This window comes from Notolepis coatsorum (genome assembly GCF_963971535.1).
Source record: "Notolepis coatsorum genome assembly, chromosome: 17".
Lineage (NCBI taxonomy): Eukaryota > Metazoa > Chordata > Actinopteri > Aulopiformes > Paralepididae > Notolepis > Notolepis coatsorum.
Window position 1 is genome coordinate 98,371,237 of NC_140181.1, and position 25,152 is coordinate 98,396,388.

A 25,152-nucleotide genomic window follows, 5' to 3' on the forward strand; every position below is an offset into this window, starting at 1 on the left:
AACTATTTGACCCAACGGTTCCCGTTTTATCTGGAGCATCATGCATTAAAACCCTTTCACTGCCACACGACAGAAGGTTAACCCTTTACGACCGTCGGTTGTGTGATAGTAAAGGGTTAACCATCTGTCGTGTGGCAGTGAACGGGTTACCGTCGGTTGTGTGATAGTAAAGGGTTAACCTTCTGTCGTGTGGCAGTGAAAGGGTTAACCGGCTGTCGTGTGGCAGTGAAAGGGTTAACCTTCTGTGTATTGTCGCAGTGAAAGGGTTAACCGTTTGGTGATGCAGCAGTGAAAGGGTTAAGTGGAGGGTCTAGGCCCCCTCCCCCAGGACATTTTGAGTAGCACTTAATTTCCTGCATTCTGGTGTAGGCTATAGCCTACTTTTCTGCACCAATTTGTGCATTTTCTGCATCAATTCATGGTGGAAATGTCAAGTCAAGTCAAGTCAAATTGATTTGTATAGCCCAAAATCACAACAAGTTGCCTCGACTGGCTTCACAGGTCAACAAGTAACATCACAATAGATCCACAATTAAATAAAAAAAAAAAATATTTTTAAATCCACAAACACCCCCAGACTTTCCCCAATGAAGATAAGGAGCAACTCGCTGAAACTTAGCAATAGGAAGAAGAAAAAAAAGGGAGAAACCTCAGATGGGCAATTTAAAGGGGATCCTCCATCAGGCTGTCCATGTTATATGGGTGTTGCTATGGATAGAATGGTGGATAATAGAAATTGGTATGTATAATTTGTCTTAAATTTTTTTTTAAGACAAATTAAGGTTAAAATAATAATAGAAATAAGAGCAATAAAGCATAGGAATACAAGCGCTGGTATGATGGAATATGATGATGAACCCCCACGGTCACTATCCCCAGGGGGCAGGACAACCACTCAGATCCAGTTGAAGTAGAGTGGGCACGGTTTGACCATCTAGGGTCTAGGCCAAACTGAGGACAGCAGAGAAGAGAACCACCGCGCCAGTGGTGCTCTGATCTAGTTTGATGTAGAACAGCCGCTGCAATCGACATTGGAGGCCACATCGAGGACGGCACAGGGTAGATCACACCCCCTTGACAGGCGCAACGGGGCAGGACCAGGGCTGGCGTATATAAGCTGTGTGCCTGCATATCATCACACAGGCACTCGAGACATCCCTTCACAGAGAAACAGAGACAGGGGTTAGAAGACAGACATCCTGACTATGTTTATATCTACCCTGCTAGATTGTTCAGGCTCGAGTTAGGTAGGCCTGAAAAAAGCAATATGAATTGAAAATGGGGGACCCTGATGTAAACAAGACAAATGTCTTTCTCTGGTCTGCATCCCCTTAACATTGTGTGTATTGAGCCGTACTGTATTGTACCCATTCTGCAATCTGTTAAATAAAGTTTTCATTCATTCATTCATTCATTCATTCATTCAAGCACATTACAGTAATCTAGTCGTGATGAGACAAACGCATGAATTAAGGTTTTGGTGTTGGCCATGGTTAATTTAAAAATAGGACAGATTTTTGCGATATTACGGAGATGAAAGAAGGCAACATTTTGAATATGTGCTTTAAATGAGAGGGAGGAATAAAAAATTACTCCAAGGTCTTTTATGGTGGTCGGTGGAGCTCTGAGAGACAGGTATTGAATTTGAGAGAGATGTCCTCAAACACGCCTCTCTGATTTGGGGGGCCAACGACTAGCATCTCAGTTTTATCTGCGTTAAGTAGCAGAAGATTTAGCGACGTCCAGTTTTTAATGGCAAACAGGCAAATTTGTGTATAATATCGCATATATTAGCATATAAAACGCAAATAGTAATGGGCTCAGGACATAACCTTGTGGGACACCACATTGCACTTTGAAGGTCTCAGATGTTAAATCATTATAGACCACGTCCACAGTGTGTTGATTGATTGAAAACTTTATTAACAGATTGCAGAATGGGTACAATACAGTACGGCTCAATACACACAATTGTTAATGGTATGCAGACCAGAGAAAGACTTTTGTCTTGTTTACATCAGGGTCCCCCATTTTCAATTCATCAAGACATTTATGACATACACAACATACAGGTACTGTTATATTTGTGACATACAAGATATGCAAATATACAGTACTGTTAAACAGAGATCCTAACAGAAAATACATGTGAGGGGGAGGAAACTGTACATTTGGAGGGGGTGGGAGGGGTTTGGACCTTTACAGGGGCCAGTTTCGAGTTGCAGCCTCCCGTAGGTGCTTTTTGAGAGCGGTTTTGAAGGTGGGTAGGGATTCACATTATTTTACGGCTGTGGGTAGGGCGTTCCACATTGATGTGGCATAATTGCTAAACGTGTTTAGTCCCTTGTTTGTGCCGAATCTGGGTTGAACATGATTTGTGGAACTTCCTCTGGTGTTGTGGTCGTGGTATTCACTGACCTTTGGGCAGTATTTCGACTTGTGGTGTAGTGCATCTTGTAGACCAGGCCCATTGCAAGTTGCTGTACTCTGTTGTCTACTCTAAGCTATCCTAGGTTGTCAAAATGGGCAGGGGTGAGGTGGGTTTTAGGAGTAAGGTCAAATAGTCTGACCAGTTTGTTTTGTGATGTTTGTAATCTTGTTTTTAGTGCCTTTGAGGTGCTTTGGTACCATGAGGTACAATCATAGTCATAGTACCCTTGAATGAGTGCTCCTGTTAGAGTCTTCAGGGTATTCTTGTTTACCAGAGAGGAGATCCGGTACAAGAATCTTGTTGTTCTGTTGGTCAAATAAGATGTAAAGCAAGCGAGTGCGTGACCCTGAATGCCAAGGTGATTCTCAAGCCAACTCAAAAGAGTGGAGTGGTCAACAGTGTCAAAGGCTGCACTGAGGTTAAGCAGTAAGAGCACAGAGGTTGAGTTAAAGTTGAGAGAAAGGTCTTTTGTGACTTTATTGAGAGCCGTTTCAGTGGAGTGGGAGGTTCTAAAGCCAGATTGAAAAGATTTGTGAAGGTTGATACTTGATAGATGGTCAGTGAGTTGCGTTGCGATGATCTGTTCTAATATTTTGGATAAGAAGGGAAGATTGGAGATGGGTCTGTGATTTTTCAAAATGAGTGGGTCGAGGTTCGTTTTTTTATATAGCGGTTTAGTGACATGTTGAAAATGTTAAGTAAGGTGGGACCTAAAGTTTGGAGAAGTAAGCGAGCAGGTTGAGGGTTTAGCCGTACCAACCAATTATGAGGAAAAAACACTATGTAGTATGTACCTCTTTTGTCTTTCATAAAATTAGCTATATTTTTTTAGGGGACAATTTGACCTCTTCTCAATATTGAAGGGGATATGTCTCCTGCAACCCCCCTAAATATGATATATATTATGTAAACCTCAGTCAGCCGTTCGTAGGCCACATCGATGGTCAGATAAAAGGTGATGAAAAAAAAGACTGCTGCAATACATATCAAAATGGTAAAGATAAGATAAGAAAAGACAAGAAAAGATAAGATATTCCTTTATTGATCTTCTTTCATTATCAAATGATGGTAAATCCAGAGCATGTAAAATAGACATCTGGTGGATTTTGACTGCAGCATCAGCTCACCTTAATATAGGCCTAAACTCTTCCCGCTCCCTATTAGCCTACACAGCCTATGTGCCTCATACATGGCCTGATTGTCCCTTGATTAAAAAATACTCTGCTACAATACACATTGTTATTATGTTTATTTTGCTGTAGCCTATGGCCAGATAGTTGTTTAAAATCGTTTTTATTTTGAAGGCAAAACCTCTCAGTAGGAAGTACAAATGAATGCTTAATTCAGTTGGCTTGACATAGTTGTCCAGTGGCCACTCCACCACGAGTCAGACACAAAATATAAACAATACTCCCACCTGCTGGATTTTCAGCAGACAACAAACATGACACTCCCTCTGAAATCTGCATACAAAAACATCTCAATAAAAATAAGAATAGAATAGCATGAGATAGCCTATTTTGAAAAAAGGTCGCTATTCGACAACAACCCAAAACAACTACTGCACCCTAATGTGGAACGCCCTACCCAAAGCTGCAAAGGAATGTGAATCACTACCCACTTTCAAAAACACTCTAAAAAAACACCTACGGGAGACTGCAATTCTAAACTGGCCTCTGTAAATGTCCTAACACAACCCCCCCCCCCCCCCCCCCCAATGTACAGTAAATGACCAAGTATGGTCTTGTCAATATTCCAATGTACAGTTTTGCTTGTTCAGTTGTACAGTGTCCCCCACCCACTCCTCCTACCCAACCTCCTCCAATGTACAGTTTCTATGTCAAATGTATACTCTCTTTTCTTGACTCTTTTTGTATCACAAACAGTACTGTATTTGCAAATCTGGTATGTCATAAATGTATAGATGTAGCAGTACTGTCTATCTGTCGTGTATGTCATATATGTTATGATGAATTGAAAATGGGGGACCCTGATGTAAACAAGACAAAAGTCTTTCTCTGGTCTGCATCCCCTTAACAATTGTGTGTATTGAGCTGTACTGTACCCATTCTGCAATCTGTTAATAAAGTGTTCAATCAATCAATCAATCAATCAATCAAACCTCATTTTTGCATTTAGAAACTTTGCATTTTGTACTTCATTGTTTGCCTTTTGTACTTTAGGTTGCACTTTAGTTTGTATATTGTATATTTGTATAGTGTTTGGACTTTATTCTTTTTCACTGTATGAAGCACATTCTCCGGGGTTCACACAGAACCAAGCATTTCACTGTAATGTACATGATCATGATGTACCTTATCTTATAGTTATAATGTGACCAATAAAACAAAACTTGAAACTTAAAATGTGTGCACGTCCTGCGTAAAGCCGCGCTCCGCTGCCCCCCCTGAACACACCCGGGGGGCGGGTTGACGCAGCGCAGCGCGCCGCCAGCAGCAGCAGCAGCAGGTACCACAGCGCTCACTACAGATCATGCGCACTCGCGTTGTTGTTGAGTTTGTTATGACAAGTCGAGGCCTCGGACTAAAGTAGGAAAGAAGAAGGAACCCCCCTCTGTCTCTGTCCGCGACGATGGAGGGCATGGATCTGGACCTGGACCTGGACCAGGAGCTCATGCAGAAGTTCAGCTGCATGGGGACGACAGATAAAGACATCCTCATCTCGGAGTTCCAGAGGCTGCTGGGCTTTCAACTCAACCCCGCCGGATGCGCCTTCTTCCTGGACATGACCAACTGGTGAGCCCGGGGACTCGCTGCGGCCTTGTCTCCGTTAGCCACTTGTTAGCTAGCATTAGCTAAAAGCTGCTGTTATTATTACACACATACGAGTGCATGTGGACTGACTAAACTATGGGGTGATGATGATAACACATGCTGTGATCCATAACCTTGTGAATTGTAGGTGGTGATTGTTTGGACAATGAATGGCGATGGCTAAGTTAGTGTTAGCTAACAGGCTAACATTGTTTATTATGCGTAAAACCGTGACTGTCCGTCCCTGACTTGTGTGATTGCTTGGCTAGTAGTAGTGTCTGATCTTACTCATAACTCTTTATTTATTCACTGTTTTATCTAAGTATCTATCTTTCTATATCTTTTAAAAAAAAAACTGTCCAATGAAAGAGCAGTCTGTCTTGGCCACGAAAACAGTGTCGCCTGCGGGGCTCAGCCCTCTCACGCAACGTAACAACACTGACTCCATTAACTGCTTCCAGCTCTTCAAACAAACAAAGCTTGTAGCAACGTTGCAGCAACGTTGCAAGCCATGATAGGAACTATTCGACCCAACGGTTCCCGTTTGATCTGAGCATCATCATGCATGGAGAGATAGGTGGTGTCCCCTAACAGAGGAAGGTGCTCGACACACAGGGCCTGCAGGGTGTCAGGAGGTGTTATCACGTGATGATGGCCTGTAATTGCGTTTCTAGAAGGGGAGTTCTAAAAATACAAACGCTGGTTTATGTATGACTGGTGTGTCTTATAGGAGTCCCACTACTGAAGCTCACAGTTGGTATCCAGACTCATTCGTTTAATATTTTAAACACTTGATTGATTGAAAACTTTATTAACAGATTGCACTATGGGTACAGTACAGTACAGTACAGCTCAATACATACAATTGTTAAGGGGATGCAGACCAGAGAAAGACTTTGGTCTTGTTTACATCAGGGTCCCCCATTTTCAATTCATCATAACATATATGACATACACGACATACAGGATAGACAGTACACTGTTATAGCATTATAGATGTACTGGTGGTATCCTACGACGAAAGTCTCTCTCTGGTCTGCATGCCCTTAACAATTGTGTGTGTCTTGAGCTGTACTGTATTGTACCCATTCTGCAATCTGTTAATAACATTATCAATCAATCAATAGATGTACCGGTGGTATCCTAAATTGTCTTACAAATGTCACCTACATCGACATGAGCGTGATTCTCTAACGTGTAATCTGGATTTAACAAGATAAAAAAAATAAAGATGTGCACAAGATAAAACATAAATGTACACATTTAAATGTTTAAAGCATATTCAGGGTTGTGCAAAACTGCACTTGAATTATCATGGGTCTAACTATTCTGCAAAACCCTCTTCAGTGTTTCCCACAGGATTTTCAGAGACTATGGTGGAACCTCCGTCCCTCTAGGACATTTGTTGTTGTTGTACATTTTAAAGTTAAATGCATCAATCTGGTGCACTTTGAGAGCAAAATAAAGAGGCTAGATCTATGATGAACTTTGTGCTCAAAACACAAAATCGACTAGACTAGTGCTTCCAAAATCCTCTCCTCGAAGCACCCCAGCCGTTCAATGTATTTGTTAAATTCCACCACCAGCACACCTGATTCAACTTAACTAGCCCTTTATTAGTTGAATCAAGGTGTGCTGGTGGTGGAATTTAACAAATGCATGGAACGGCTGGGGTGCCTCGAGGAGAGGTTTGGGAACCACTGGACTAGAGCAGACATTTGAGCCATCAAAGAAATGAAGCAAAAGTGGTTACCTGTGTTGAACTGGTTTATTTCTTAGAAAAATAAAAAAAATAGTGGATTACTATTACGACTACTACCACTGCCAATACTACTGATACATCCGCATATATATAGATATAGGCCTATATATATTTTTTTTGACGCCACAGTCTAGGTAATGAATGGGAAACCCTGCTCTTGTATGTGAATGCTTGGCTTCTCTGTGGTCTTCATGTTTACATAATGCATAATAATATCTGGCATAGACATGTGCTGATTTAACATTGGATACAAATATTATGAAACGTTCAGGCTATGTGGTCGTGCAAAACTGCCCTTGAATCGTCATGGACTCCCCCGTCTGCAAACCCTCTCCATGTGTGTTTGTTACCAATATGCTGTGGTCATAATGTTGTTTTCTTTCTCCCTTGCTCGGCAGGAATTTACAAGCAGCCATCGGAGCGTACTATGACTTTGAGAGCCCCAACATAAATGCGCCATGCATGTCCTTTGTGGAGGATGTGACGATCGGGGAGGGGGAGTCAGTTCCGCCTGATACGACGTTCACTAAAACCTGGAGGATACAGAACACAGGTGGGGGTTTGATTGATTGATTGAAAACTTTATTAACAGATTGCAAAATGGGTACAATACACAGTACGCCTCAATACAAACAACTGCTAAAAGGATGCAGACCAGAAAAATACTTTCGTCTTGTTTACATCAGGGTCCTCCCATTTTCAATTAATCAAGACATGTATGACATACAAATATACAGTACTGTGTAAGAAAAAGAGATAATAAAAAAATATATACATCCGATTGGGAAGAAACTGTACATTGGAGGGGGTTTGGTGGGTGGGGGTTTGGACATTTACCGGGGCCAGTTTCTAATTGCAGCCACCCGTAGGTGCTCTTTGAGAGTGGTTTTGAAGGAGGGTAGGGATTCACATTATTTTACGGCTGTGGGTAGGGCGTTCCACATTATTGTGGCATAATTGCGAAACGTGTTTAGTCCCTTGTTTGAGCCGAATCTGGGTTGAACATGATTTGTGGAACTCCCTCTGGTGTTGTGGTCGTGGAATTCACTGACCTTTGGGAAGTATTTCGACATGTACATTGGTATCTTAGTGGTGTAGTGTATCTTGTAGACCAGGCCCATTGCAAGTTTCTCATAGGCATAGGTCTGCATAGGCATAGGTCTGCTGGAACTATGCATAGTATAGCTCTGTAACGACTCAATCCAACAACGATGTGATTCCGGTTATTTAGGCAATGATTCGATGCACCGTACATTTTTACCACGCTTCAATTTTATTCATTTAGATATTTATTTCGAAATTCACTAGGTATGCATATGTCAGGACTGATTCAGTAGGCAATAGTTGAATATATGCAGTTAGTTACAAGTTATTAGTTCATTGTGTTATGTTTATGAATGAATCAATCAAATAGATGAACACACATTCATTTTTGATTGATATCGATAATACATTTTACAGATAGATGCAGCTGGATGTAGATATTTTTTTTCTTTTAACATTTTTGACCCCCCCCCCCTAATACATACGGATGTGAAATGTATTTCTGCGTTATGCTGTGTAATTCAAAGAGATCGGGGTACCAAGTGGTACCGGTGACGACATGTTGGATACCACCCGGACCCAATCACTTAACCAATTTAGCAATCACTTAACCAATTTAGGTGCCTCATTTCAGTGCTGCACCTTATGCATAACGACCATCAATCGCCCTTTTGTGGTCGGGGAGCGTTGCAAAACACTTTTCTCTCACCTACTGCCCAGCCAGTGGTCTCACATGATCTTCAAAAGCGATAGTTAGACAATAAGCAAATGTTCTCAAGTATGGCTTTAGCTTCACTGAAACACAACACCATTTTGCACCTTTTTACTTCGATGCACCAATTCATTTTCTTTAGGTCACCCTGGTGTGATTTTCAAATAGAAAGAAACGACTTCCAATATTTGGTCAAAGAGTACACAACAAGTGTACATTGTCCATCCCGTTATCTAAGTCTCTTCATTTAATCTGCTGCTCAAGATAAACTGCACGTTTGGTTCGAGCATCTCTCTCTCTATGTCTTGTTGCGAACAGTCTGCGCTCTGCATCATATTTCAAGAAAAATCTGCATGCAGAACGGAAACGGAAAGACAGATTCAACCTGTCCTGTACCACAAGCAGATGAAACAAAGACAGAATCAACCAGTACCACAAGCAGATGAAACGAAGACAGAATCAACCAGTACCACAAACAGATGAAACAAAGACAGAATCAACCAGTACCACAAACAGATGAAACAAAGACAGAATCAACCAGTACCACAAGCAGATGAAACAAAGACAGAATCAACCAGTACCTCAAGCAGATGAAACAGAAAGACAGAATCAACCGTCCTGTACCACAAGCAGATGAAACAAAGACAGAATCCACCAGTACCAAAAGCAGATGAATAGAAATACAGAATCAACCTGTACCACAAGCGGATGAAACAAAGACAGAATCCACCAGTACCAAAAGCAGATGAATAGAAATACAGAATCAACCAGTACCACAAGCAGATGAACAGAAAGACAGAATTCGGATTCTAAACCAGAACAGGCGAGTGAAGATACAGGGACAGCCAGGTAAATGTCCTGCCTACATTTACATTTAGTCATTTAGCTGAACGCTTTTATCCATAGCGACTTACAAGTTCTATACAACAAGTCAGCAGGAAGGGTACAATTCTGGCAGCTAAGGGTAAGTAAAGATGGTTTGTCAAACAGTGTTGAACTTGAGTGCTACAGTCTTTGAGTGCATAGTAGTATAGATTTCATTTTGGATATTGATTGAAGAAGTGTGTAGTGTAGTGTAGAAGTGTGCCCAGCAAAGGTATCTTTTTCTTGCAGAGTTTCAATGGCTAAATTACAATGACTACAATGAAATTAGGAATGCACCGATCAGCCCTATTTCAGTCCCGATACCTGGGCTTTGGGTATCGGGCGGCCGATACCGAGTACCGATCCGATACCCATTGTTCAATTAATAAACTATGCCTCACTGTGTGGAAGAGACTGGGATCATTCTTTTGTGCAAGGCAACATCAGGCTTGACTTAAAACATTACTTTCCTAACTTAGTGAAACAAAATGTAACAAATGAACACATGGATATAAATGTAGTGAATTGTTATTTATTATTCAAATTAAATCACAAAAAAGAAATATATATAATTATTTATAAAAAAAAATTAAATGATTGTCTCCGATACCCGATCTAGCTATTTTACTCGTATCGGGGCCGATATCAATATCGGATCGGTGCATCCCTAAATTAAATGCATTGCTGGCTTAAACTACCTCCTCGCGGAGAAAACAAAGCACGGACAGGGGGCAGCTCTTCCAAAGCCGGTGGATGCGCCTCCTTCAGATGACACGCCTCCTCCAGATGACACGCCTCACGTTTTTGTGAGCGGGGTGTTTTTGGTGGAGCTCCAAGAGGAACATGTCTCAACTGAGGCGCACCGTGTCGCATGTCGGTGTTACCTTAACCCCTGTGTTCCTTAGCAACCAGGATGATGTATAGCTCCTTGCACCCCTCCCCCCCTTGTTCTCTGTACTAGCGATGCTCACAGCTGCGCTTCTAGCGTTTGACCAGGAAACAAGCGGGCAAGGGGAGGAACTTAATTTAAGTAGAAACGTGTGGTTTTGCACACAGACTTCACACACATTAAACAAACTCTATTACACTTGAATTCCAGAGAAACGTTCACGAGTAAACAGTGGCGGTTCAAAGCCATTGGCAGATGTAGCAAAACAACACGTTCGAAGTAAAAAAAAACGTATTTTTTTTACATTTAGTCATTTAGCTGACGCTGGACAAGAGCAAAGTCATATTTTCGGATGATACGTTAAAACTGAGCTCCTGACTGAATTAGGTCGTTAAAGAACCCAAGGGTGCCTATCGCAAAGAGTAAGGGCATGCGTCCACCTAGCGCACATTTCCAGCTGAAGAACGCTGGAGGAGCGCTGGTAGTGCTGCGGCGAGATGCCAGAGAGGCGTGCAATCTAGCGATTTTACTTTATCGTATTTTACTGCCGCGGTTTTGCACATATAGCATATTTTAATACACTTTATTGTATATTAAATAATTATATATATAGTTATTGCCTGACACGAACCACAGTTCGCCCTTTGCTTTTTATTAGCTTTTAATGTATTCGTGTAGTTATTAGTGTATTTGTGCTTTGTCACGAATCGCAATGACCACCAACCAGCAGACGCTCGCCCTCATACTGCTCCTGTCTCTTGTGGGTAGGCAGGCAGGCAACTCCGGTGTCAGGTTACGAATGTGTCACGAGCGCCACGGCTGTGATTGGTTGTCTGAAAAGACGCTCAGCGCATCGCTCTGAAAAGTTCAGAAGTGTTCAACTTTAAACGCTGGGTGCTGCCGCACAAAAAAGCTGAAAAGCGCTGAAAAAAGAAGCCGACTGCAGCGCATTTCCTGTAGGCGGCAGCATGCGGCCACATACGCTCCCTCCCCATTGGGATCAATTGACAAAAGACGCTTGCGCCCAGAAATATGTGGCAGGTGGACGCGGGCCCTAAGGGGGTTCCCAGACGTTCCTGGCCAAATTCCCAATCAGGTCTCTGACATCAAGGTTACCTAATCGTCCCGACATCAATCCCGTCTCCTGAGCCGTTCAGCCATTGTGTAGTGTGATGTGTGCCTGGTGCCAGTGTATGGCAGCCATTGTGTAGTGTGATGTGTGCCTGGTGCCAGTGTATGGCAGCCATTGTGTAGTGTGATGTGTGCCTGGTGCCAGTGTATGGCAGCCATTGTGTAGTGTGATGTGTGCCTGGTGCCAGTGTATGGCAGCCATTGTGTAGTGTGATGTGTGCCTGGTGCCAGTGTATGGCACCCATTGTGTAGAGCAGGGTTCGCGCAAGGTCCTTGAAGTGCTTAAAGTGCTTGATTTTTGTCCAAAAAAGGTCCAGGCCTGGAATTCCTGGAAAACAACAAATTCTTTTTAACCCTTTAATCGCCGTTGACGCTGTTTAGTGTCATTCCCCACCATGCTTATTCTGCCGATGACGCTGTACAGCATCATTGATATCAATATTTCAAAAATCTCCCCCGGAGACATTATATGTACTGGTGAGCCCCTGTCAACTATCTAACGGTTCAAGAGCGCCATCTGGTGGCCGATCGGCAGATCGCCCAGGGAAGAAACAGGGAAGTGGACGCTGGTGCTCATTTCAATTTGGTCCGATCACTCGCTATGGGACTCGAGCTCGACACAATGGATATCGATCCGTTGCCAATAACTCGATAAACAACATGATTTGGACGTATATACTATTATACAACCTGGAAATGGATTGGGTATTTCTATATCCCATAATAGAAAAAATTCTGTTCCACGCTCATCTCCCAACGGCGAGAGGAAGCTACGGTGAGTTTCAGCGTTATTTTGTAATGTCTTCTATACTAACTGCTCCAATGATCATATCACCCACACTAGATGAATGATATAACGTTGCCCACGGAATTATAAACGACCCCCCGCCCATCCGGTCATCATCAGATTATACGTAGTAACTTCTAGAAGTACGTCCATTTGAAATTTTTTATCTCGCGCCGATTGCTATCAAACTGTATACAATCATCAATATAATGCATTTAGGGCTATAAATCATGTTCTGAAGAAAGCTGCAGAAAACGATAAAAACATACTTATACTTTAGACCGTATTTTAGTATGAATATGTGAATGAAAAAGTATAACGTTGCTACTGTTAGATCCTGATCAATCTGGCCAGTATCACATCTTCGTCTGTTTGGCTCTCCATCCAATTCCTCTGCGTTGTGTCGTTTTAATGGTCCTGACGTCTCCGACACTGGCTGATAAAATCCTTATCTCTCCCCGTTAGATACGATCCGCAAACCATAATAATTCTCCACCCCGTAAGAATTCGACACTTCGACACAGCGTAATACCTTATAAGGAGAAGCGTTGTTTATTCAATAAACAGAACCTCATAATCAGATGTTATCAGATGTCATCGAATTGTATCGTCCTTGCTATTCAGTCCAATGGTGATCAGGCCTGGTCGTTAGCCAAGACCATCCTCGTGGTAGCCGAAGCTAATAATGATGTGGTATTCTCCCCCCCCCCCCCCCCCTCCGTGATGAGAGGAGAGAGAGTCTCTTCTGGTTTCTTCCCTCTTAGTCTCAGTCAGATTTTAGTCTGCCCTACACTCGGAAGCACCGTTCAACTTATAGATCTTCGTCGTAGCAACGACGGCCCCGCCTTCTGGTTGTCATGCGACGTGCTGTCATGACAACTGCTAACCTTTCACACATTAAAATGCAGTTTCTACTGTTTCATTAAGATGAACCGCTCTCCCTCGCTCTGGGAGACACTCGCTATCAGTGTTGTGTCTTCAGCTCGGAATTCAAAACAAACACCCTCCTCGCGGCCTGTGCCTGTGAAACCGCTTCTTCTCCACCGTCAATATCATCCCGTGATGATAATGATATTACCCTCTTAAAGCAGTTTATAAACCAAATATACATTGAAAAAACCACCATTTTCTCTCAGTTGCTACACCCTGAACAATAGATATAGGACTTTGAATGGGCCATGGTAATGTCAATTTAGCAATACAATTTAAAAAGTTATAGCCCTGCAAAGAAGGGGCACTTCTCCATGTTAAATAGGGCTGGCGAGGGATGGTAAATTATGAATTTAACCCTGGCGATCAAAGGGTTAACAAGGTGCTTAAAAAGTCCTTGCAATTCAAATCAACCATTCGCATTGAAATGTTTGTTCATCCATGATAAAATAGTTCTGAATCAAGAAATATAATTTTTTGTATCTAAAGTGTAACTGACTTACTTGAGTTAATCCTCTTTACCCCGTTGGGGGGCATAGGGGGGCGTCCACCAGAGCTCTCCATCTCACTCTCTTCTGGGCCAGGGCCTTTGCTTCTTGCCAGCTCACTCCGATGTTCTTTAGGTCTTGGAGTGTGGAACGTCTCCAGGTGTTTCTCGGCCTACCGGCAAGTAACTAATTGTCGGAAATTGGTTTAAAGCCATAAATATAGGATCCGATTTTCTTTTCAGTAAAAAACAGCATCTAAAAGTGAATTGCATCCTTTTTAAATGCCCATTTAAAATGGAAAATAGTGCTTAGAAAAGTACTTGAAAGTCCTTGAATTTAATTTTGCAATGTCTGTGGGAACCCCGGTAGTGTGACATGTGCCTGGTGCCGGTGTGTATGGCAGCCATTATTGAAGCTGCATAGCCCAAGGTTGGGTGGTACACAGTGGTGGTGAAGGAGGCAATTTCCACCCTACATTGTGGGGAGCGCTTTGAGTCTAGAGTCTAAAGAAAAGCGCTCTATAAATGTAATGCTCATTCATTCATATTTTGGCATACTCGTGTGAATGAATGAATGAAATTGTATTTGCGTGTCATGTCCGACGACCCATCCCTTGCGGGATTATAAGACACCAAAAACAACAATTGAACATAACAATCACTTCCCATTAGGGGTGGACGGTATAAACGGTATACGGTATAAACGGTATGAATTTGCTCTACGGTATGGATTTTGACTATACCGTGTAACCGGTAGTGCAGCTCTAAAATAGCAATGACGTCATGTAACCACAGCGCGACTATTTCACTCGCATTTGCCCCTAAAATAGATAGAATTAGTCATAGATAATAGATATGTGCGAACTGGAAAAAGTTATTTAGGAGGCTTCGCGCAGTGGGCGTGCCAGCCCCTACCGCACGCATGTAAACACGGGTCTAGTAGTCTAGTGGGACGGTACACGGGAGGACGGCGGCGTCTCCCTGAGCTAACGTTAGCTTAGCTACCGGTACAAAATGACCCAGTCAACTATTCACTTTTAGTTTAATACATGATGAGGCATTGTCTAACCGAACGGTATCTAGTCGGCCAGCTACCGATAGCTCCTGACATCAACAAACGCTCCACAAAGTCTAGTAGAGACGTGTGTGCTACCTGTTAGCTGTTAGCTCACGTTAACGCAAGTTAGTTCACCGTTCAAAACGAAATGTCCCATTGAACTAAATAATTCACTGAGGCGTTGTATTAACGTTATATATCCGGCTAGCAGTAGCTACAGATAGCTCCTGATATCAATGTCTTATAACACTGATTCGATGCGTATTCGAGCTGAGGGCTTGCTGAGCACAGTTAAGTAGCGTTATACCAATACAATAGGGTCCAGGTGCAGCGCCGGAGAATCCTGGCCGTAGCTCTGCTCGAGGCTACTCTAGTATAGGTCCAGGTGCAGCTCCGGAGAATCCTGGCCGTAGCTGGAGGCTACTAGAGTACACACAGACAGTGGAGCTTGTTGCGTGGTGGCGATGTCTCGCAGATAATACAAGTACAAGTCTAATTATATAATATATATATTTTATAAAAAAAAAAAAAATTATATAAAATAAAAAAATTATCAAAAACGATGATACCGTGATATATACCGTTACCGTCTATGCTTCAAATTATACCGTGATATAAATTTTAGACCATACCGTCCACCCCTACTTCCCATGGTTTCTAAGCTACACCGTGCACACCATAAGAGGCCAAAATACATCACATATGTTATTTTTGTGCGTTTATCCCAAGCTTTCTCTAAATATTCAGCAAGTGCAAAAACCCTGTCATCAAAAATCCATTTGACTCTATCTGCATCACTAAACCACATTAACTCAAGGTTTTCACACCTGTCAAATAACCTTTTACGTGTGTCTCTGCAGGACCGGAGTCCTGGCCCCCTGGGGTTTGTCTGAAGTACGTCGGGGGCGATCAGTTCGGCCACGTCAACATGGTGATGGTGCGGTCGCTAGACTCCCAGGAAATAGCCGATGTGAGTGTGCAGATGCACAGTCCCGTCTCCCCCGGCATGTTCCAGGGCCAGTGGAGGATGTGTACGGCTACTGGACTGTTCTACGGAGGTGAGTGAAGCACGTTTTGCCTTTTACAACTGTGGAGGAATTTAACCGGATCAAAAGGATGTACTTGAGTCAAATATAGACTTCGTTTATTTAGCTCAAGAGTATCGAAATACATTATTGCTGGATGAGTCCAGGAAGATACAGGCCTAGTATCCTCCATAGAGCTCCTGAATGTATGTGTGTGTCACTGGAATTTCCCCAAGGGGATCAATAAAGGAATATCTTATCTTATCTTATCTTAATCATGTTAAAACGTAGACCTTTATACTAGGATAAAAGGGGGTTGTGGCGAGAGATGGGAAAGATTGGGTTGGAGGAGTGAAAGAGGGGTGAGCTAGGAGGGGGCGTGGTTTTTAGGTGATTTGGGGAGGGTTGAAGGGGGGAGGGGGTGAGTGACAAAGGGTGGTGACTGATTGATCAGGGGAGACAAGGGGATTGACTGGGAGACAGGACATTTGGGTATTGGGGATTAATCTGGGATGGTAGTATGTTTGGGGGGAGGGGGGGGGGCTATAAAACAGGGCTTCAGGTGGGTGTGTTCACTCATGATAACACACACTAGTTTAAATCAGGGCTTCAGGAGTGGTGGTTGTGTTCACTCATGATAACACACACTAGTTTAAGGCCCAGTCCACACGATCACGGGTATTTTTGACACCGGGTTTTAAAAAATTATGCAAAAAAATAAAACTCTGTCCACACGACTGGTTTAAACTCCGCACAGAGTGACGTCATATACATGTAGTACAATGCCAAAGCAGTAGGTGGCGTTGTAGTTCAAACATGAAGGCCATTTCAACCAACCAGAAGGGTTTAGGGTTAATACCGGAAACTGACCTGACACAAACATCCCTCCTTGCTCACAGCCATTTAGCCAATGTAGCATTTATTTTTCAGCAAGAAAACAAAGTGCAATAAAAGTGCAATAAACAAAAACGGATACATTCGCTGTGTGTTCTGCCTCTCATTTGTTGATGAAACAAAACCAACATAAACACAATTTACCACCAAAAGCGGATAGTTTAGTCTCACAAAAAGATCTCCGGTGTTGTTAGCTACATGCTAATGTGAATGGCATTCTCCATGTATATAGTTAGCATCGAGGCTAGCTGAGGCGATTTTGTTAGCTTACATGCTAACGTAATAATGTGGTAACGTTAACGAATGGAATGGATGCAAACGTTATTTAACACATTGCAGAATGGGTACAATACGGCTCAATACAAACAATTGTTAAGGGGATGCAGTCTGGACTGGGTTCCTTATAACAATAACTTGACAACACATGAGTTTAGTTTAGCCGCAGCTACAGGTTTACTCTGAGCGTCAGGTCAGGAATGCGACAACAGACATCATCAGTCGATTACAACACTCTTCAACACAGACGATACGTTTCGAACAAAAGTTTGTTACAATCATTTTCATATAACGCTACTTGGGACAGCTCTGCTGTAAACACTGGAAATAACCTCGGTTTCTATGCCCACACGCAACCACTGCAACCGGGATGTGCGCAACACTTCACTCTGGTTTTAAAACTGCCCTGTTGCAGGTCAGACATTTTTTTATATCGATTATTAAAATATATCTCGATAATTATCGTTATATCGCCCAGCCCTATGTGGAACCACGTTTTTGGGCCGGCGCACCTTGGTTGCCCAATTCATAGAAACAGCGTTTTTTATGCAGGCGACTAGGAAGGAGATTTTTTATCTCTACCGAGCGCCAGTGCAAGACTCGATGACTCACGTGCATCTCCGGGGGGAGATGACGGAGTAGATCATTGCATTGGCGGAGGGGTCTCACGCCCATGAGGTGGGCCGCCAGGAGCAGCGCATTCACGTTCTGTCCATCTTGGTGGCGCCCTCTGTGATGTTTTAGATCGACACGCGTACCTACCCCCCTCTTAGGACTGGGGATGGCGGCGTGACTAGGACGCAGGACTGGTTCTGGTCACGCCGGACCAAGTCAGTTAACCCGTTGTCCGCCGGGGCGCAGATCTGCTGTTCTGGTACCCCGAAGGACTTTGTGCTTTTCCGGGGGGGAAATGCCGGGTCGGTCCGGGCTTCGTGGGGCTTGATGTCGTGGATATGTGTGTCATGTGTATGCCACCACGGCTTGCCCATAACAGTGACGTGCTTGGTCCATACTGTGTTGTACCTTGCGCTGTGTTAGGGGTAGGGATATAAAAATTTGCGGCCGATACCGATTGTTCAACTAACACAATCGCCCGATACCGATATTTGTGGCAAAAAAGAAGAAAAAAAGTCAATTTTTTTTTTATGAAACTACTGTATGTCTTTAAATGTTTTGATGAATTGAAAATGGAGGACCCTTATGTAAAAAAGCCGAAAGTCTTTTTCTGGTCTTCATCCTCCAGTCTTAGCACTGTTGTTGTATTGAGCTGTACTGTATTGTACCCATTCTGCAATCTGTTAATAAAGTTTTCAATCAATCAATCAGACAAATGTGGCATGTGGGATGCGCGCCTGAGTGGTCGCGGGTCCTTCTGTGAAGGTAAGTCTCACGATCTGCTCACCCTGTGCGTTGAGGTGCTAAACCCTCTTCGCACAGTCGGATCCGATTCCCTCCTGTCCCCCTCTAGGGGGGTCCGGGGGCTCGGGTCCTCCCCGGTTCTGATGGTTGTGGGGGGCCTCAGCGGGTACATTTGTCGAGCTTCCGCTCTGCTCAGCTCCTGTGTTCCACTAGAGTGCAGAGCGTAAGCTATACGATAATATAACACGGTTATCCTATAACCATAGTTATATGAGTATAGAGAGCGCTCTGCTCTGACTCACTGAGGACCCTGTGGTCTTCGCCTTCGGTGGTGAAAGACTTGGGAAGGAGCTGTTAGTATGGCCACGACCCCGCTTATGTAGAGGAGCGGATGTGGGTGTAGCCAGGCGGATGGGTGTGTACATGTGAAGAAAATTATTCAGTATTAGATTGATAAGGGATAGGGTTCCACTAGACCAGGGGTCAGCAACCTTTACTATCAAAAGAGCCACTTTTCCCCCGTCCCACAAAATAAAATGCTCAGGGAGCCGCACAACCTATTTACCCTTAAAATGAAGATAAACACAGTGTATAACGTTTTATATATCCCCAAGCATACCCCACATTTAGCATAAAACGCCTAACAATTGCATACCCAAAGTAATTTGCGATTTATTATACTTTATACTTATAGTACACAGTTTGTTGCATTAATGGGATTATAAAGGGACAAAAATAATTTTTTTGACTTTTTATTGCTGTTTTGACCTGTTATAACAAAGGAAAACCTCAAACTCTTATGAAGAGGAGAAAAAATACTGGCTGTGTACACCTGTTTATAAATAAAACACAGAAGAGGAGACAAAACACTGGCATCTGTAGACCTACTTTGAAATAAAACCCTGAACTATGCAGCTCTATTAGAGTCCTTCCCTTATTTGTGGAAAATCTATCAAATAAAAAGTTAATTTTTCGTTGTTCGCAAATTTCGCACCACATATCAGGCATACAGGTAAGACTTTTTGTTGACTAAATATCTTAGTTGATGAAATATTTTTTCATTTCAGTGTCACAGTATGACATCGATCTCCAAAAAAAAAAAAAAAAAGGTAAATGTTTTTTTTTTTATCTTTTTTTTTGGGCCAGGGAGCCGCAGCTGATTGGCTAAAGAGCTGCATGCGGCCTCGGAGCCGCAGGTTGCCGACCCCTGCACTAGACTCTAGTGACTAGAGTGCAGAGCGCTCGCTATACTCATAACTATGGTTATAGGATAACCGTATGTTTTTGGTGTTCAATGAGTTAAAATTTTAAATAAATAATAATAATGTGAACAGCCGAATTAAAAGAAAATGAGATCTGAGCAATAAATGTGAATGGTGTGAATGTAGCCTCCGCTCTGTGTGAACGGGCTGCCGGTGGTCCGTGTTAAAGCCCGTGTTCTCTCCTCCACACAGACGTGATCTGGGTGATCCTGAGCGTGGAGGTGGGCGGCCTCCTGGGCGTCACGCAGCAGCTCTCCTCCTTCCAGGCGGAGTTCAACACGCAGCCCCACCGCAGCCTGGAGGGCGACTACAACCCGTTCGCCTCGCCGCAGAAGAACAGGTTCCCCGGCGACCGTGGCGACGACGACAGTATCCACGACGACGACGGCGGAGGAGGAGGCGGCGGCCTCAAGGACGCCGGGGAGCACTGGGAGGGCGCCGACCCCAACCGCATGCAGCAAGAGCAGAACAACGGACTTTCACTCAACTCTGTGAACCTAGCGGGAAACAACAGTCTACAGAGCAACCTATCAGTAATGACTTACAACCAGGTAGGAGGGCTCACCAAGGGCCGCGGAGGCTCCCTGTTCCACTGCTAACCCCACAGGGCGCCGCCAGCAGGGCTCCTGCGGGGGGCTCGTGGAGGTCTTACTTTTAATCACCACCATTATCTTTGGACTTAAAAAAAAAAGGTCTTTAACCCTTTCACTACCGCACTACAGAAGGTTAACCTTTTCACTTACCACACACTTACTACAGACGGTCTGTAGTGTGGCAGTGAAAGGGTTAACCTTCTGTAGTGTGCGGTAGTGAAAGGGTTAACCCTTTGCCGTGTGGCAGTGAAAGGGTTAACCTTCTCTATTGTCGTGGTGCAAAGGTTAACCCTTTAAGGGTTAAATAGGATTTTGATCATTGGTCTTAAAATGGATTGGATTTGGATTATGTCACAATAATATTTCTTAACCCTTTCACTGCCACACTGCAGAAGGTTAACCCTTTCACTACCCCGCTGCAGAAGGTTAACCCTTTCACTGCCACATTGCAGAAGGTTAACCCTTTCACTACCACACTGCAGAAGGTTAACCTTTCACTACCACACTACAAAGGGTTATCCCTTTCACTACCACCCTGCAGGCAGTTACAGTAACACCGTCTAGTGTGGTAATGAAAGGGTTGACCGTCTGCAGTGTGGCAGTGAAAGGGATAACCCTTTGTAGTGGTAGTGAAAGGGTTAAATATGTTTTGGGGGGAAATGTCCAGGCTGCAAAATAAGAAGCAATCAGTCGGCCCCCCCCCCCCCCCCATACTTGTTTGGACAGTATGGCTGTGAACTGTGAAATGGGTATTAAATTTTATTCAAAGTGGTCTTTAAAAAGTATTAAATCTAACTTATTGAAACCCCGCAGGAACCCTGCACCAGGTACAGATTCTTTATGACATTTCCTTCTATATTTCATTTTCTCCCCTTTTAATTTCCCCCTCCTCCCCCCCCCTTCCCCCACAGGGTATACACGGACCCTATCCGTTTGGGCAGTCTTAATAAAAATAAAATAAATTGAAAAAAAACATGGGAATTATCACCACAAGTCGAGTAGCAGCACATTACCTCTGGAGTCGGGCCACACCAGGAGAGGTGAAGCGGCTCTCCCGTGGGCCGGTGGACTGTCTGGGAGAGATCCATACGAACACTTATGCAAAGTCTCCTGTTCCTCCTGCTCCTCCTTCTCCTCCTCGACGCTACAGAAGAGGCCAGAGGTCAATGCTGCCCACTTGACGTACAGCTCAACCAACATCCCCCCCATCCTACTTGTATGCATGTGTGAATGCTAAGTTAAATATGAGTGCTATGAATCCCCCCCCCCTTTTTTTTTCAGAGATAACTTTTTCTTTTTCTTTTCCCTGATCTTTTATTTTATTCTTATTTTTATTTTTTTGAGTGCAGATGAGACAGTGTGTTTGTGTGGGTACGTACGTACGTGTGTGTGTGTGTGTGTGTGTGTGTGTGTGTGCGTGTGTGTGCGTGTGTGCACGTTGTGCAACCTGAAAGAGAGACCAGGGAGGAAAAGCCATTTATTTTGCCAACTGATTCTCAACTTTTTCTGCCCTGACTTAAAACAAATACATTTTGGTTGGTTCTCTAGGCCCGACTAAAGCCCGACTAGATCCAGTTTAAAGCCCTGTTGCCGAGACAACCAACCACTGAAATCATCCTCTGTTTACTTTTTATTCTGAACTTTATGGTGTGTACCTTATTAATTTTTTTAAGATGAGGAGAACGAGTAATTTTCTCCATATTGTTCTGATAATCGACATAAGATCGGTCATTTCTAAGGAGGTTTCATGTTAAAGGCTTTGACCAATACAAATAATTTTACCATTAGGCTAGTGCCCCACACCATTATTATTATTGTCCATCATGTCCTGTGCTTCAAATGTTCCTGCCGGTTGAGATGCAGTATGACGCCTTTCCACTAGAGGGAGTCATTCATTAACATTTTAGTCGAAGAGAAAGTCGTGCAGTTTTGCCCAGATTGCAGGTGGACATAAGTGGGCGGAGACACTTTGTGATGTCATCAAGTGAAACTTCCTGGAGCTTCTCTTCTGGCTGCTGCAGACTCTGGACGTTTGTTCTGACAATATATCCTGATTGGTGTTGATATTGCAGTATGAACGAACCAAGTGTCCATATTGCAAAAAGTGGAATATGGATACATCATTATAAAAAAATAGATACTTAAAAAAAATTAAAAGTGGAATTTTAGGGCAGCTTCACAAACACAATTTTACAAATCCAACGGTAGATCGTGTAATGCCATAGGATTATGCTAGACGTACATAGCAGGCAGATCGGTCTACATTTTACCCCTGAAAGAGTTTTAAACTATCTGGAAAGGAAATGGATTTTTTTTTAAACACAAGTTAAACCTTAGGAATACAATTGCAAGTTACATCGCTTCCATAATATCTGCTAAAAAACGTTTGCCCTTCTCTGCCAGCCCGGTAACCAGGGAGATGGTAACCAGGGAGATTATCTTAAGAGGTGTGGTCCTCTGCAAAGGAGCTGAAAATCTGCTCTGACAGTTTTGACATGGTTTGCTTGCTTATCACCTGCAGAATGTTGGCTGTTTGAAGCACAAACAGTCTGCTCGTCCACAAAAGCAACTCCTGTACATCGTCAGTGTAGCGGAAAAGATCTCCTTGATAACGTAGTGGAGAATAGTCACGGTACTCTGTGATCAAATGTCGGGGGGGATAGAGTACTAGTTCTCCTTCCCAGATATGAATTGACCCGTCAAAGGATCATATAATGAACTTGTGAGAATTCTGGTTCAGGTGTGTTTAATAGGTTAACATAACATTTGCCAAATACCCAAGAGGTTTATCTGTATACTATATCTCACCCCACCCACCCCAACATAAATGTGTTCTGTGACGTTTGGTGATTTGTCAAAAAAAAGAAGAATGCTACTTTTGTCCTCTTTGAGTTGAATGTATTTGATGAATGTAGAATCGAATAATGTTTTCGCAAAGCATTTTAAATTTACCCAAAGATTCTATACTGTACATTTGCCTTGATCTGACACTCTGACTCTTGTGTTATCTATGTATCTTATCTACGACGGGAGCATTCCACATCAAAAGTCCAGGGGATATGTCTGCTGATGATCCAAAACAGACCAGATCATTTTACATTTAAAGTCCCCATATAATGAAAAAAGCAAATGCAATCTTAAAGGAACACGCCAACTTCTTGGGAAATAGCTTATTTGCCATCTACCCTGGAGTTAGACAAGCAGATGCATAACATTTTTTTCTCTGCATGCATTAGGCTTAGGGAACAGCCGCACCAATAAAAAAAAACAGGGCCTTTGAGGCGATGAAATCACTGCGGCCAGGCAGCAGTGGTTCTGCAAAAAAAAAATGTAAATGTCAATTTTTTTTAAATGTATTTCTCCACATGGTAAATACACAGGTCAACATGTTTACAGGAATGTTTTGGAGTGTATTTCATGACTGTTGGGAACTAGGCTACACTGGCACACCTACTTCCAGTGAATGACGCTAAGCTATGCTAACGGTGCAGCTGTTCCCTAAGCCTAATGCATGCACAGAGAAGAAAAGGGTATGTATCTGCTTGTCTAACTCCAGGGTAGATTGCAAATAAGCTAATTTCCCAAAAAGTTGGCGTGTTCCTTTAACCATACAAACCAGTAGTCTCAAGATGCAAGAGTTAGACCTCGCCCCCACTTTGTCCTTAAGAATTCTTGCTGAATGTTTTACTTGCACTACCTGGCTGATCTATGCACTGAGTCGTTTAGCCTCCATGCCAAGTGGGCCTGTTTGAGATGTTCTCCCTGCTCCTGCTCAGTTATATTCCGCTCAGGCAGACTCAAGTTATCCATCTCTTATTGACATTCACTGACTTTGAGTACCTTTATCAGTTATAAAGCCTCCTTTCATTTAACCACTATAACAGTCAGCCCCCAGGGATACTGAGCTTTGACAATGTCACCATCGGAACAATGCCTGATACCCTCGCGATCAACCGGCGGCCTATCTTGCTACACGTCACAGAACAATTGTTCTATTATATATAATGTACATGACAAATGGTTCTCCTTGCCATAAAAGGTATACACTGTCCGTCTCTCTCTTTCTTTCTCTCCTCTGTTTTGAGTGTGATGTCTTATATAGAGTGAAGTGTGCTTCTTTTTCTTGGTATGTTAGTGTGGTTTTTCATTTCCATGGGGTCAGATCGCAGGATGGATCAGTTGGCACTAGACTCAGAACTGTTCTCATAACGACAGCACATTTATGAGATGCGAAGAGGACGAGCAAAACAGATGAACGTTTTTTCTTTTCTTTTTTTCTGTATGTTTGATGAACGTTTGTATGATTAAATTATCACTGAAAATAAACATTGCGTTTCTTCCACGTTTGTTTTTGTATCACGGTTTATCACGTTCTGGTTCTAAGAGATTTCATTAGCCGCGTATTTGGTCACTGCGTGGATGTAGAATTTCTCAAAAGATCACCAATGACTTGTTCTTTAGTCCAATGTGTGCTTAATACCGAATGTCATATTAGATTAGATACACGTTTATTGTCACTATACAGCACAAGTACAGTACAACAATACAGTGCTACAATGTACAGGTGATTAAACTGGGTATAAAATATATAAATGAGTAGTACTGAGTGAGTATACTGTTAATCTGATGTTTTTACATTGATGCAGGTATAAAGACACTGGTAGTAAGTCATAATGGCCAGCGGTAAGAGTAGGTAAGGGATATGTACAGATATAGATATAGTATCACTATCTCTACAGATATGTACAAATAATTATTTGGGAAGCACTTCATATTACTGTACAGAAATGACATGGTATAGGCCTAATTACTGTGTATAATAACATAAATAAACAAGTTACCTGGTAAACCTACCTGATAAAACACTTATAATTA

General features: G+C 42.9%; 1 protein-coding gene across 2 annotated transcripts; it reads left to right on the forward strand.

The window, feature by feature from the left end:
• The first annotated feature begins 4,924 nt into the window (after window positions 1–4,924).
• On the forward strand, window positions 4,925–24,597 carry LOC311244536 (protein ILRUN-like). Of its 2 annotated transcripts, XM_084334095.1 has the most exons (5): window positions 4,925–5,187; window positions 7,366–7,520; window positions 15,729–15,926; window positions 19,877–20,235; window positions 21,189–24,597. In XM_084334095.1, exons 1-5 carry the CDS (start codon window positions 5,024–5,026, stop codon window positions 21,222–21,224), a joined length of 912 nt encoding a protein of 303 aa, XP_084190221.1. In that variant the 5' UTR covers window positions 4,925–5,023; the 3' UTR covers window positions 21,225–24,597. The 2 variants fall into 2 exon arrangements, with proteins under 2 accessions (XP_084190221.1, XP_084190220.1); XM_084334094.1 differs by lacking the exon at window positions 21,189–24,597 and having other exon boundaries at window positions 19,877–20,393.
• The last annotated feature ends 555 nt before the right edge of the window (window positions 24,598–25,152 follow it).